Source organism: Gobius niger (genome assembly GCF_951799975.1).
Source record: "Gobius niger genome assembly, chromosome: 24".
Classification (NCBI taxonomy): domain Eukaryota; kingdom Metazoa; phylum Chordata; class Actinopteri; order Gobiiformes; family Gobiidae; genus Gobius; species Gobius niger.
Genome location: NC_136875.1, coordinates 15,888,863 through 15,904,512, shown reverse-complemented (window position 1 = coordinate 15,904,512; position 15,650 = coordinate 15,888,863). Strand labels below are relative to the sequence as shown.

At 43.1% G+C, this 15,650-nt stretch overlaps 2 protein-coding genes across 2 annotated transcripts in view; both read left to right on the top strand.

Moving 5' to 3' along the window:
* The window catches only part of LOC306982382 (NACHT, LRR and PYD domains-containing protein 12-like), a 194,298-nt gene that overhangs the window by 91,280 nt on the left and 87,368 nt on the right, over nucleotides 1-15,650 (top strand). Inside the window, exons 10-11 of the mRNA XM_079582295.1 lie at nucleotides 11,080-11,256; nucleotides 11,682-11,858. Coding sequence (XP_079438421.1) covers nucleotides 11,080-11,256; nucleotides 11,682-11,858 — 354 coding nt within the window. The remainder of the gene's footprint in view (nucleotides 1-11,079; nucleotides 11,257-11,681; nucleotides 11,859-15,650) is intronic.
* On the top strand, nucleotides 5,120-9,019 carry LOC306982472 (protein NLRC3-like; the record flags this gene model as incomplete). The annotated part of the gene is made up of 6 exons (XM_079582408.1): nucleotides 5,120-5,205; nucleotides 5,296-5,381; nucleotides 5,474-5,970; nucleotides 6,563-7,884; nucleotides 8,382-8,558; nucleotides 8,794-9,019. Exons 1-6 carry the CDS (start codon nucleotides 5,141-5,143, stop codon nucleotides 9,017-9,019), a joined length of 2,373 nt encoding a protein of 790 aa, XP_079438534.1. The 5' UTR covers nucleotides 5,120-5,140.

Here is a 15,650-nt window from a genome sequence, read left to right as displayed (position 1 = left end):
CTCAGCACATGTTTAGAATCAGTTTAAACATGACAAGTCACAGGCCATAACCCAGACGCTGCACTACAGCGGGATCTCCAAACAAACACAAAAGCTGCCAGAGAATTCCAGCAGAAATCCCAGTCAAGTGTCCAGGCCTCTGAAGCCTCTGAAGCCTCTGAAGCCTCTGAAGCCTCTGAGCTCCACTGAAGGAACCAACATGTCACTGCCTCTTCTTTAACGGCTGATCTAACGTGTGATGAAGCCTGGTCTGTTATTTTGTTTGTATGTGATGACTTGCTTTTCCGTACTCTGAGTTCTTGACACATAATCTGGTTTTCTACATTAACGCTCTGCAAAGATACGCCCTCAGGAACCATCAGTGTCTCGCCTTCATCATCTGAGAACATGAGAACTGAGTCTCGGAGCTCGTTTTCCAAACAAACGGCGAAGGTGCTTCTTTGTGGATCAGTCACACCTTCAGATCGGACAAACGACTGTAACTGTGTAGTGAGGGAGGCCGATGGAACAATCCTGTAGGAATGACGTCACTTCTGATGAAACGAGGCCTTTCTGGTGCATCTCATGGCCTCGGTCTTGTGTGATCTTTGTAGCGTGTGGCGTGATAATGGGCTTCTGCAGCAACTACGCCTCTACTTGTCACTAACGACATTTTTCCGTCTCTTTTCTGGATCGCACATTCTCTCAGCTTTTGGTCTGCTCTCAATTCCACCGCCTGAGCAGGTTTTTCACGGCTTTTGGAGACCTTCAGGAATGAGCGTTTTTCTCTCTTGTAGCCACTGAACACCTGACCTGAACACTTTACTGAAGCGTTTAAATAAGGAGGTGAAATGACACGATTAAAAACAACTCACCTCTAACTTATTAAAGCCTCGGGGGGAAAACCAGTCCCTGTAGAAACTTTCTTCTTCTTCTTCTTCTTCTTCTTCTTCTTCTTCTTCTTCTTCTTCTTCTTCTTCTTCTTCTTCTTCTTCTTCTTCTTCTTCTTCTTCTTCTTCTTCTTCTTCTTACGGATCTTCAGCTCTGTTTACCTTTTGCTGAAATAATCATAAAAAAAAATAATTCTTAAAAATGAAATAAAATCGGCCTCCAATCCGTGCTATAAATGTGCTTTCAGAACCTTCTGCTCAATGACTTAAACATACAATAAAAACATAGACTGACCATCTTCTTAGTGACGTTACCGTTTTGAACGCGTGTCACTGGTTGACGGAGGTGTCAATCAAAACAGGTGATCATGTGACTGTTTTTGAACCTCAAATGGCCGTATAGAGGCGAGTGTATCATGTACAGAACATTCTGCAGAAACAGCAAATGTAAACAATTGTATACGAGACAAACTAAACTCTCCCCTCCTCGTTATATATTTTATTATTGTGTTTTTTGTTTGTTTGTCTCTTTTACATTTGTGTGTATGTTTTTGTATATTAGTTACAGTATTATACATAAAGTAATAAAAAAAAGAGTTCTATCAGTGATGTTCAGCAGAAGTTTCCTTGATGTCTCTGAATGTAATCGTTTCCCCGGTGCCTTAAGGGTTAACTGTGTGGCTGCGTGACAGAGGGCGGGGCCGGTCCTCAGGTATAGAGCGTGTGTTTCCGCCACAGTGTCACAAATGTGCGGCTGAAGGAGAGATTACAGGACGGCGGGGGGAGAGTCGGACAGAGGAGACGCTTCAGAGCCCACACTCAGGTGAGGCCACACTTTACAGACTCTCATCACTTCATCATATACAGCAGTGTTTTCAAAAAGTGGGAAATTGAACATCATATTCATTGGAAAAGCTATATTTTGCAGTAAAATGTGCTGCTTTGGGAGAATTTTAGGTTTATTTTTACCACAGCATTGTCCTTTTTCTTACAAATACCACTTTTAAGTAAATACTTTCTAAATAAACAGCAATACCCTTGAGGTAGGGGGTACACGGACGACCACTGAAAAGCCCAAGGGGTTCGCAAGACAATAAAGGTGGGAACCACTGATATACAGGATCACACACACAAGAGCACATCTGGCCTGAGTCAGCGTTCAGTGGATCATAATGAGAGCATTATTAGTGCTGTATCAGTGTAACGTGTGTAAATGCTTATTTTAAACCGTCAGAGGAAATACGTGTGTGAACCTGTGAGGAGTCAAAGTGTGTGTGAAGGAGTGCGGTGAGGAATGCAGTCGAGCTGAGCCGCTCCCACTGTTTCCTGTTCGTCCAGTCACAGCTACAAATAAACTCAGCGTTCACATGAGGACAGGCGTCTCAAACACATTTGGACCGGGGGCCAAAAATGCAAACCCAGTGTTGGTCGGGGGCCACAACAGACGAAGCCTTTTATATTAAGTCAATTATGATTTAGCAACTTTTTATTGATTGCTATGATGTAACTTACAATAGACTGTACATTACCTATCTGCACATGTTTAAGCTTCTAGAGGTTTCCAATCAGCCAAACATTTGCTGAGCTTCTAAATTTGAAATGATGGGGTAATATTTGTTACTGTCAATGTTGCTGTAAATATTTGCAGTATTTCAATACATTTCCATATTCTCTATTTTTAATGTAACTATGGATCATATGTCCTTAATAAAGATCCAATTCATTGACCTGATAATGTAGCTCTGAGAGAAAAGGCTCCTCACTTTACTGTTGTGATGCTTCTAAACACTAATACAATGTGTTCGCTTTTCAATGTCCTAAAGGTAAATATGGTAACGGTGTTTTTTGTCCTGCTGCAGCTGTAACTTTTCCAGCACATGTTTAGCTGAACAACTGAAGTTTCTCCCTCGCGTTCTGACAGTCCGTGTCGTTGTTGAAAAAAGTTGATAAGCTACCACGCGGTGCATCATGGGAAAGGTAGTTCTAACGTGTTTAATGCAATTTACCGGCGGGCCGCATATAATATAAATAAGTAATTATCTCGCGGGCCGCAAAAAATTGCCTCGTGGGCCGCATTTGGCCCCCGGGCCGCATGTCTGAGACGCCTGCATGAGGAGGTTTATCTCTGTGTTTAACGGCTCTGACTCTCCCCCAGGACGAGACTCGGGGGAAATGGCAGAAGGAAAAACAAAGCCTCCAGAGGGCAGCACTGAGCCACAGCTCTGTGGGACAAAGTGAGTTCAGTCGTTTCTTATCGACTTTAACCTCCTTCAAAGACAAATGTGTTTTTTGACAAAGCAAAAGCAGATTATTGTTCTCTCCACAGACGCAGATCCACAGCCTCAGTGTCGGCTCTGTCCATGAAGAGCGACTGGTCTAAAGGTGAAAATCCAACCTTCAGTCCTGAACCTGCTCCAGACTCACGGTGAGAAACAAACCTGATGTGGAGAGATCTCCTTATAACGAGGCAGTGACTTAGGGTTTTTTCTTCTATTTGTTTCTAAGTTCTCCACAGTCTCATAATGTAACGTAAATATTTAGGGCTTGATAAATATTCATTCTTTTAATGAGTGGAGAGAAGCTGGTGTCGTAAGAATATTAGATGTTTATACAGACAATGCTCTTAAGTCTTTTCAACAATTAAATTAAAACACAAATGTAGTGTTTGTCAAGCCCACTTCTTTCAATATTTACAAATGAGAAGCTACCTTAGTTCGATTGAATACTACAGACAAAACAACAGATGTGCTAGATATTAAAGGCAGCTGCTTTGAAAAGTAAAATAACGACACACATTTATGATCAAATTACAGCAAATAGCAAAGGTTTAATAAGTATTAAACAAAACTGGGAACTTGAAGACCAGATACAGAACAAAGTATTAGAACATGCAAGACAAATGACTAAATCAAACAAATCACATGAAGTACAATATAAAATCATTAACAAGCTGCATGTGACTCCTTTAACTCAGAGTAAATATGACACATGTACAACATTCTGTCTGAAATGTAAAAAGGACACAGGAACTTATTTCCACTTAATTTGAACCTGTCCTTTCATTGCCTCATTCTGGTCTTCGGTTGTTCAGGAAATGTTTGGGATTAAAGTGCCACTTGACCCGATATTGTGTGTTCTTGGTGTAAACAACTGTGAGCCGGAAACAAAACCAATGCTCATAATGTTGTTCGCCGCTCGCCTCTCCGTACAAGTCTGGATTAAAGAACACTCTCCTGCTTTATCTGTTTGTCGTGAGAAACTCTTGACATTGTTACCGTACGAAAGATTACATCATGCTCTGGATGGAACTTTGGACAATTTCGTAAACGACTGGTCTCCCCTTTAAAGACTATTTTGGACATGAATGGCAATAACATGTATTGATATGGACTGAAAATAAGATAATAAAACAATTATTGGATCCCCCCCAATAAGTATTTAAACATGGTTGATGATGGTCAGCAGTGTTCATTCTGGCAAGTAAAAAAAAATAAGAAAAAGTAATTATGCTTGAGACTTAGACTTACTCATACTATATGATGTACTATAAATAATTGATGTAGTTTAAGCTGGGGCGACAGTAGGGCAGATGGTAGAGCGGCTCGTCTCATGATCGGAAGGTCAGGGGTTCGAATCCCACCTCCTGAAAGTGCACACTGTCGTTGTGTCCTTGGGCAAGACACTTCACCCACATTGCCCCCAGTGTCTGCGTACACTGGTGTATGAATGAGAGCATGAATGGGTGAGTGGATCCTTGCTGTAAAGCGCTTTGAGAGCCTAATGTAGGTGGAAAAGCGCTTTATATGTTGACATTTACCATCTAAATTAATATATAAAATAAAGAAATAAAGTAAAATAAAAAATAAAGTAAAAATCGTGAAATCAACTGGAGTTTCATAAAAACTGATCTAAATGAATAGGGCGCTAAACTTAAACCTTGACAAAATAATAATAATCTATGTGCAGATATAGCGTACCTGTGTTTTGTTTTATAAACCAAAAAAAATAGTTGGAATGTGTGTAAATATATGTGTAGAAACTTATATCTGTGTATTATCTGCTTAAACAGGAGGTTGGAAAATTCCCACTGCTGATATAAATTAAGAATTTTATGATCTTATTATTTTATTTTATTTTGCACTATTGATTTAACTATTTATTTGTTTTGCCGCTCCTGAAGCTCAGTGTAGATCCAGCTTCACTTCTCAGGCTGAAAAACCTGATCTTCTCTCCACAGAAGCAGATCCACAGCCTCAGTGTCGGCTCTGTCCATGAAGAGCGACAGGTCTAAAGATCTCCCTCTACACTTCAGTGGTGAACCTGCTCCAGACTCACAGTAAGACCTGACCTAAACTGTGCTTTATATTTGTGATTGTAACTTGTGAGATGTTAAAGACGTGCTCAGTGCTGTGTGTTTGTGTCACAGAGAAACAGAGTCAGAGCAGGACGCCTGGCCTCAGTGTGGAGACACAGGCAACAGTCCTGATCAGGGGGTTCAAGGCCCTGCACCAGGTGAGTCTGCTCAGTCTGAGACTCATCAACTACAGCAGGGAATAAGAGACCTGTTCATCAACATTAACAGGTGTCTCCTCCTCTGTGTCCAGGTGAAGGTCTCCACAAGGTTCTGAAGGACCATAAGCAGAGCCTGAGCAGCAGATGTGAGAGTGTGACAGAGGGAAGTGAAGAATCAGGAGATAGAACTCTTCTGAACAGCATCTTCACTGAGCTGTACATCACAGAGGGCCTCAGTGAAGAGGCCAGAGCCCAACCTGAGGAGAGGAGTCTGGAGACACAGTCCAAGAAGAAGCAGGTCCAGGAGATCACCGTCAGGTGCCAGGACATCTTTAAAGCTCTGCCCCCTGAGCAGCAGCAGGGGGCGCTGCAGCAGGGCTCCATCAGAGCCGTGCTGACTGTGGGCGTGGCTGGAGTGGGGAAGACCTTCTCAGTCCTGAAGTTCTGTCTGGACTGGGCCCAGGGCTCAGAGAACCAGGAGCTGCAGCTGGTGGTGCCACTGTCCTTCAGAGAGATGAACCTGGTCAGAAGGGGGCGCTACAGTCTGATGGAGCTGATCCAAGTGTTCCATCCAGCGCTGGATCCACAGGTCACTCTCATTTATACAAAGCTTTACCTTTCACATCATATATTTCAAAGTCTCAAACACTTTTGAAATGACTCCTGGCTCTCAGGGCGTTTGTTAGTTCAGTCTGTGTTCACATTCACTGCACCAAACGCTTCAAACTATTGTTCATGGTCAAAGCAGCGGCTCACACGCGCTTCCTAGAGCTAATCCTCTCACTCTCTTGTGGCCAAAAAGGAAGCAGGTGAAAGAAATGCACTTGATTAAACAGATGGAGATGAAAGCTTTACAGCACAGACTGAGGCAGAGACACATCGCGGTTATAAAGATGAACATCCATCAGACCAATGTTCCAAACGCCCAGCGCCGTGTATTCAGTAGGAAATGCTCCAGTCCTTTCTTCACTTCAAAATGAAACATGACACTGAAAGTGGGCCGTCAGCCTTCACACCCGTCAGGAGACTGACGCCACAAACCCGTTAGAGAAATGCTAAATCCATTGTAAACCCTGCAGTCCCTCACACTGGAGCTCCACCACTCACTGGTTTAAAGTGAGGGTTGAAGGAAAGTGGTGTAAAGTCATGGATGTTAAATGTTGTGTTTCTCTGCCCCACAGACGCTCACAGCCCACACTCTGTCCGTCTGTAAACTCCTGTTCATCTTTGACGGCCTCGACGAGAGCAGACTGTCTCTGGACTTCAGCTGTGAGCTCATCTCTGAGGTCACACAGAGGTCAGAGGTGGGCGTACTGTTGGTGAACCTCATCAGAGGCGCTCTGCTTCCTCACGCCCTTATATGGATCACCTCCCGCCCAGCGGCGGCCCATCAGATCCCAGCGCGGTGCGTGCACAGGGTCACGGAGGTCAGGGGCTTCATCACTGACCCACAGAAGGAGCAGTACTTCAGGAAGAGGTTCTCAGATGAAGAGCAGCTTCAAACAGTCCTGTCCCACCTCAGAACCTCCCGCAGCCTCCACAACATGAGCCAGATCCCAGTCTTCTGCTGGATCACCTCCACAGTCCTGGACCACGTGTTGAGAAGCCATCAGAGCGGACCACTGCCCCAGACCCTCACAGACATGTACGCACACTTCCTGTTGGTGCAGACGCACAGGAAGAGGAAGTACAAACAGACACAAACAGAGGTCAGGTCTGAGACCTGGGGGCTGACAGAGGCCGACACAGAGCTGCTCCTGAAGCTGGGGAGACTGGCCTTTGAGCATCTGCAGACAGGAAACATCATGTTCTACCAAGAAGACCTGGAGCAGGTGGGTCTGGACCTGAGCGAGGCCTCGGTCTACTCCGGACTCTGCACTGAGATCTTCAAACGAGAGAGTGTCTTCAACCATTCAGTCTACTGCTTCATCCACCTGAGCGTGCAGGAGTTTCTGGCAGCCGTTTACCTTCACCACTGCTTTCAGAACAACCAGGAGGTGGTCTGGGAGTTTCTTTATGGAAGAGAAGGAACCGTCATATGGTTAAGTCCAAATGAGTTCCTCATGAAATCTGTAGAAAAGTCCCTGCAGAGTCCAAACGGCCACCTGGACCTGTTTGTGCGGTTCCTTCATGGCCTCAGTCTGGAGTCCAACCACAGACTTTTAGGAGCTCTGCTGAGTCCAATAAAGGAATCAGTAATCACAATAGTCATTAAGAACCTTAAAGTGATGAACTCAAAGGAAGTCTCTCCCGACAGAAGCATCAACATCTTCCACTGTCTGATGGAGCTGAAGGACCAGTCTGTGCAGCAGCAGATCCAGGACTTCCTGAAGTCTGGAGGTGGATCTGAGGAGAAACTGTCTGAGATCCAGTGCTCGGCTCTGGCCTACATGCTGCAGATGTCAGAGCAGGTCCTGCAGGAGCTGGACCTACAGAAGTACAAGACGTCTAATCAGGGTAGACTGAGACTGATCCCAGCGGTGAGGAACTGCAGGAAGGCTGTGTGAGTCCTCAGTCACAGACAGAAGCTTCACAGACCTGTTAGAATCACTCACATGTCGCTCTAACATCTGTTACAGGTTTGACAACTGTAGACTCTCAGAGGTTCACTGTGAAGTGGTGGCGTCAGCGCTGAGCTCCAGCCCCTTCCATCTCAGAGAGTTGGATCTGGGTTATAATAACCTGAGTGACTCCTCAGTGTCTGCGCTGTGTGTTGGTCTGAAGAGTCCTCACTGTCAGCTCTCCTCTCTCAGGTCAGTGTCAGGTCTGTGACGGCTCTCGCTCGTCCATCCTCCTCCTCATCCTTTAATCACTGAAACTGAGTGATGGGACGTAACCGTTCTCTGAGAGTGAAGTAAAGTGTAGGAGATGAAAAACTACAGCATTTACCCCTGACCTCTGAGTCCTGCTGCAAACCAGAGTCTCAGATGTTCAGCTGTAGCTACAGAAACTCCTCTGACTTTACTCTGGACTTAATCACTTCATTTATTCTTTATTCAGATTGAGGGGCTGTTTTTTGTCAGAGATCAGCTGTTCCTCTCTGGCCTCAGCTCTGAAGTCCAACCCCTCACATCTCACTGAGCTGGACCTGGATCTTAACGAAGACCTGTCTGACTCAGGAGTGTCTCATCTGTGTGGTTTTCTGCAACACAAAGAGTGTCGCCTGCAGACTCTCATGTGAGTTCACTGTCTCTGTGTCAGAGCTCAGGTTTTAGCACAAACTATGAATAAAACAGTTTTAGTGATTTGTTTGTGTTTTGTTCATGTAGGGAATACATTAATTTCCAGAAGAACTAAAGTCTATAAGTCTTATCCTGTAAATGTTTTAAAAAGAGACATAACAAAATACATGTAATGTATTTATCATGCATTTTGATTTGTACATTATTCACACTATGGCTGTTTCCTAAAGCCTCGGTACCTCTCCTTGTCTTGGTCTGAAGTGGGCGTGGTCAGGCATCTACATCATCACTCGCCGCCAAAGTGATGTTTCAATAGGTTTGTTTAAGATGAGCGAGACGCTGCAGGCGCTGCAGGTGCTGCGGGCGCTGCGGGCGCTGCGGGCGCTGCAGACGCTGCAGACGCTGCGGGCGCTGCGGGCGCTGCAGGCGCCGCAGGCCGGTCAGATCCGTGTCTAAGATGGCCGCCCCTCGCTCTGACGCCACCTGTGCGACGGTGCCGTATTCTCGTGAGACCGAGGCGGCTGGAGCGCCTTGGGTCGGCGAGCGAAGTTGCTTTTCTCCGCCTCGCTCGGCTGCCTGAACTACAAAGGCCAAAGGGATTGTGGGAAATGAAGTGCTGTAAACACGTTTGCTGACAGAGGACTGACAGATGATGGATCTGAGTTGTGTTTAGATCAGAAACGTGTTGCCCTGACGCTCCTACTTAAAGAGATCTACTTAAATCTGCAGAAATGCTTCATATTTGACAGAAAGTGCCTTGTGTTCAACATATGGCCTACATTTAAATAAGCATAAGTTTATTATTCTAATCCTAAACTGTAAGAGGAGAGTCTGTTATTGTAGCTGCAGTGATGGGTCTGTCTGGTGTGTGGGAGAAGCAGAAATGTGTCACAAACTTTAACAATAGTTTTATTCCCAAACTCTTTGTAACAAACGCGAGACGCTGCGTGACCTGAGGCTCCTCTCTGTTCTCGGGGCTGAGATGTGTCTGACTTGATTAGAGGCGCCTTTCTCCGCCCTCGGTGCCACCGCCTGGTCTCGTCTGGAATCGAGGCGAGGCCACTTCATCTTAGACACACCTATTGTTCAAGTCGTCTGGAGGCGTGTCCTCCCTTTGGTTAGCATGTGGCTAATTTACCAAGGATACATCAGGCTGCATCCGAAACCATCAAATTGTCACCTCTAAGCACTAACACTAGCATCTAACTCCTTAACCTTTGACCTGGGTCGACTGTTAGATCTGTGCAGTTCGGGAACTAGAGCTTCAGCTGCATTTTGAACAATCCGTCCGTCCTTAAACAGGGGAAAGGAAAGTGACATCACCAACAGCTGCTTTTCTTCTTCTTTAAAGTTATTGGTGGAGTGCAGGCCAAACAAAAGTGCATGTCGCCCCCTAGTGTCCAACAACAACATAGTGTCCAAACAAAGACATTTAAGGAGAAAAATAAATCCAAATGATTCAAACATTTCCCTTTAGTCTTATTTTATTTCAACAGCTGTTTCTTAAAGCGACAGCAGCAAATGATCCATGTGGCTTAAGTTTCTACTAAATGAAACAAAAGCATTTAATCTGTTTCCTGAGTTTCCTCTTTAACACTGACATGTGACTGAGCTGTGGGGACGACAACATGGATTTATCACTTTATAAAGTTTGGCTTGTGCAGAATCTTACTTTTTAATTATTATTATTTTTATTATTAAATGTGCTCCTGTCAATCAACAGTGGTTGTGCATGAATCACTCGAGGGTGGGGGCGAGGGGGGTGGGAGGATTTGGCGCAGTGGCTTGTGGGATGGCACATAGCTCCTAATCACTGGTTAGTTAGCATCAGAGGTCCCTATGCCTTTCCTCAAGCCAAAATCACCCATAATGCACCATGGCTGTTAAGAAAAGAAAAAGTAAAAGAGGTGAATAAAGTCAGCACGGCTTGTGTGGCTTTTTAAAGCACTTAAATTCCACTTTTTAAGAAAAAAATACAAGCTCTGACTAGTTTTATGGTTCTGCCCGTGTTCATTTTATTTGTGTGTTTTTACTTTACCTTTTACTTAACTTTCTGTTAAGATTTGCTAAAATAATTAATTTTAGGTTTTTGTTTTGTTTTTTTAGTCAATAAAAGAAAAAAAGTAATTCCATTTTTTTTATAACAATAATTATTTTTATGAATATTTCATTCAAATATTTAAGTAAATGTCACTGTTTCACGGAGCAGCAAAGGACTTGATCTGTTTAGTGGGAACTGAATTTAATTTATTTCAAGCACAAGTTTTTATTCCCACTTTCGAGCTTTATTTTGTATTTTCAGATAGGTTTCATCATCTGTGAGAGCTTTTTCTTTATTTGGGAACCAGCCCTTATTTTAGAACGTTTTAGGGAAGAATTAAACTTTAATTGGTTAATTCTTTACTATTAACTGTTGTTCAGTTTTAATTCATGTTGTTTATTAATCAATGTGTCTTTGTGTTTGTTTTATCTGTATTGACTCTGCACTTTTATCACTTCATTTATTCTTTATTCAGATTGAGTCACTGTGGTTTGTCAGAGATCAGCTGTTCCTCTCTGGCCTCAGCTCTGAAGTCCAACCCCTCACATCTCACTGAGCTGAATCTGAGTTTTAACTACAGACTGTCTGACTCAGGAGTGTCTCATCTGTGTGGTTTTCTGCAACACAAAGACTGTCGCCTGAAGACTCTCAGGTCAGTTCACTGGCTCTGTGTCAGGGCTCAGGTTTTAACAGAAACTATGAACAAAACAGTTTTGGTGATTTGTGTTTTGTTCATGACAAAATAAATTGTTTTACATAAGAAGGAAAGTCTAGAATTCTTATCCTACAGACTTTTTGAACACTGTAAATGATTTAAAATGAGCCCTAACAAAATTGTTTAATTGCATTGATCTATTCATGCTTTTTATACATTTAGATTTGTTTATTGATCAAACTATATTTTAGAAAGTATTAGGAAACAATTAGACTTCAAACGGTCCATGTAACATTTGAATAGTTAATAATAATAAAAAAATAAGTTGGAATTATTTATTTTTTTAATCAAGATCTCAGTCTTTGTGTTTGTTTTATCTGTATTTACTCTGGACTTAATCACTTCATTTATTCTTTATTCAGATTGAGGGGCTGTCGTTTGTCAGAGATCAGCTGTTCCTCTCTGGCCTCAGCTCTGAAGTCCAACCCCTCACATCTCACTGAGCTGGACCTGGGTGAGAACAAAGCCCTGTCTGACTCAGGAGTGTCTCATCTGTGTGGTTTTCTGCAGTCAAAAGACTGTCGCCTGAAGACTCTCATGTGAGTTCACTGTCTCTGTGTCAGGGCTCAGGTTTTAACACAAACTATGAACAAAACAGTTTTAATGATTTGTTTGTGTTTTGTTCATGACTAAAATTAATCAATTTCCAGAAGAAGAAGTCTTAACGAAATTAATTAAATGGTTTTATTTATTTGTGCTTTTTATACATTAAGATTTGTGTATTGATCAAACTATATTTTATAAAGTTTTAGGAAAGAATCAGACTTTAAACAGTTTGGGGAAAATCTTTGTCTTTGTTTTATCTGTATTAACTCTGGACTTTAATCCCTTCATTTATTCTTATTCAGATTGAGTCACTGTGGTTTGTCAGAGATCAGCTGTTCCTCTCTGGCCTCAGCTCTGAAGTCCAACCCCTCACATCTCACTGAGCTGGAGCTGAGGAATAACGGTCTGAGAGACTCAGACGTGAAGGAGCTCCTCGACCTTAAACAGAGCCCTCACTGTCGACTGGAGACACTGGAGTGAGTCCTGACTTTATGAAACTGTTCTGAACCTGGAGCAGCTTTTTCTGTCTGTTTTTGTCTCTTTGAATAAAAACACTGAGGCTGTTGGAGTTTGTTTTAAAGAGTTTTCTTTGTTCAAATCCATTCTTCATTTAAAGGTCCCACATCAGCAAAGACTCTTTTAAGTTATAACCAGGTTATGTTTTATTAAAAACAGACCTGGAGACTTTATCCTTTCATATATTCCAGTGTCGGTTAATAAAATATTTCTTGTGAGAATAATAATTCATGAGTTGGAATTTGAAGCTAATCTGATCTCTGCTTCTCCACAGCTGGAGGCTTTTTTAATTATGAACAGCAGCTCCAGATCAGACGCCTCAGACTGAGCCCAGGAGAATAAACAGAAGGATCAGCATCACGGCTCAGAGGAACAGGTCTGAGCTCCATCAAGAACAGGTCTGAGCTCCATCAAGAACAGGTCTGAGCTCCATCAAGAACAGGTCTGAGCTCCATCAAGAACAGGTCTGAGCTCCATCAAGAACAGGTCTGAGCTCAGTCAAGAACAGGTCTGAGCTCCATCAAGAACAGGTCTGAGCTCCATCAAGAACAGGTCTGAGCTCCATCAAGAACAGGTCTGAGCTCCATCAAGAACAGGTCTGAGACAAAAAGTCTCCTCCAAAGAAAGAACGACGAGGACGAGAGAAGAAAGTGAAGTCCTTCAGGCCTCGCGGGTCACAGACTCTCCAGGCGTCTGATCCTGGAGCTTTTATCTGTCCTACTTAATGATATTATTACATTGATCTGATATTATGAGCTGATGATTTGCTTTTTAAACACATTTCTGAAATGAGATAGTTTTAATCACCTGTTCTCTGTGATGATTTGTAACCCTTTAAAACCTCCTGCCGTCCCAGGAGCCCCCGGGGGGAACGACTGTTCTAACTCACTCTCCAGGCGGAGGCTGAAGCTTCTTGTAGTTCGAGTCCTGTAAAGACTCACTTTGTGCTTAAAGTCTGGCTCCAAAGAGTTTCTCTTGAATAAAACTCTCTGTGTGACATATTTGAACCACACTGTTGTTTTTGTACATTAGAAATAAAAAGCTGAAGCCTAAAGCTCGATTCACACGGGATGAGTTTGACCTCAGGACCACATGTGATTAGTCATAATCACGGAGAAGGTCTGTGATGTTAATCCCATGTCAGTGATTTATAAAGTCAAAATCCCTCTCTGAATGACCTCCTATATTTAGCTGAACTCCGAGCTGATCAAACTGATCCAGTGTGAATCAGCAGGTCTGTGATTTGGACAGAAATGGGAAAGATCCGACACGTGATTCCACTGTTTCTGTTTCCTGAGCACATTTTCCTGAACTGTTGCTGAAGAACAGAGGCTGCATTAGTGTTTGGTTTTGTACAGCCCAGGATCACAGCAGGAGTTTCCTCACAGGCTGCACAAAGACACTGCATTTGTTCAGATGTGGTGGATTTTCTAAGTCTCAACAGTTTTACAAATAAACAATGGAGAGAGTTAAAGTCTGAACCAAGTGGTCCTTTATTTCCCTGCACAGGGAGAACACGACATCACCAGAGCAAAGGTTCTGCTCCAGGACACGCTCAGCACATGTTTAGAATCAGTTTAAACATGACAAGTCACAGGCCATAACCCAGACGCTGCACTACAGCGGGATCTCCAAACAAACACAAAAGCTGCCAGAGAATTCCAGCAGAAATCCCAGTCAAGTGTCCAGGCCTCTGAAGCCTCTGAAGCCTCTGAGCTCCACTGAAGGAACCAACATGTCACAACATTATTCATCTCATTATATTTGTTTCACAGATAAATGCCTTTTACTGCCCATCACTATTTGGACTAAAATCTTCAGGAAAGACGGTTTAACAAAGGCATTTTTTCCCCCAGAAATGTACATTTATTACGAGTCTTTATCCAGTTTAAGACTTTTTAATCTTGTAAATAATTCTCATCCAGAAGAGACAGTTTCTAAAGCTTTTATTTCAGTTTGAATCAGCGACAGACGAAGCTTTTTCAGACAGTTTTCAGTAAAAACTAAACACGACTTAAACAGAACATGGACTAAAAAAGGTCAAAGTAAAACGTGCTGATTCTGAGGCTCCAGTGGAATTGTGGGAAACGTAGTCTTCAGTCTGAGCAGCTCCAGGGGTCCTTCCCCGTCATTTCCTGTGAGACGAGAAACAGCTTTAAGGGTCTGTTCATCAAACTGAGTCAAACTTAAACTAAACCAGGACTAGGACCAGGAGGTTCCTCTGCAGAGTGACCCACGAGGGACCACTGTGTTCTAAACACCTTCAAATGAAAAAGTCACTTCAGCAAAATACAGTTAAAGGAACAGGCCAGTGTTTTTCCACACTGAGATATGTTCTTACCTGAGCTGTGACGAGTTCTTTAGGACCTGTCTGATCTTCAGTCACGTAAACACAGCACAGACGGCGTTAGCATTTAGCCTCTCCCTCTCTCCTCTATAGCTCCAAAACAGGTCAAGATAGAAGCTACCGAGCTCTTCCACGTTTTCCCTATTTAAATATGGTTACGTGAAGTGTTCCACTACAAAGTATAATTACACACAATTAAACAATGTGGATTTTCTAAGCGGATAAAAGGGGGGACTATATTGTAAGGCGTAATAATACCAGGAGTAGTTTGGCATCAACGCAGTAATCTTCACTTTACTGTGCGGATGCCAAACTACTCCTGGTATTACTACGCCTTACAATATAGTCCCCCCTTTTATCCGCTTAGAAAATCCACATAGTTTAATTTTGAACTGAAGGCACGGGGGAAGATCAGACAGGTCCTAAAGAACTCGTCACAGCTAAGAACATATCTCAGTGTGTAAAAACACTGGCCTGTTCCTTTAAATACATGTATTATTTACTACCAAACACTGAGTGCCTTGTACTTGCAGTAGTGCTGTATAGTACTGCAGTGAGCCCTGTAGTATCTGTAGTAGTAGTAGTAGTAGTACCTTGTACTTGTGGTAGTGCTGTATAGTACTGCAGTGAGCCCTGTAGTATCTGTAGTAGTAGTAGTAGTAGTACCTTGTACTTGTGGTAGTGCTGTATAGTACTGCAGTGAGCCCTGTAGTATCTGCAGTAGCAGCAGTAGTAGTAGTAGTAGTACCTTGTACTTGTGGTAGTGCTGTATAGTACTGCAGTGAGCCCTGTAGTATCAGCAGTAGTAGTAGCAGTAGTAGTAGTACCTTGTACTTGTGGTAGTGCTGTATAGTACTGCAGTGAGCCCTGTAGTATCTGTAGTAGTAGTACCTTGTACTTGTGGTAGTGCTGTATAGTACTG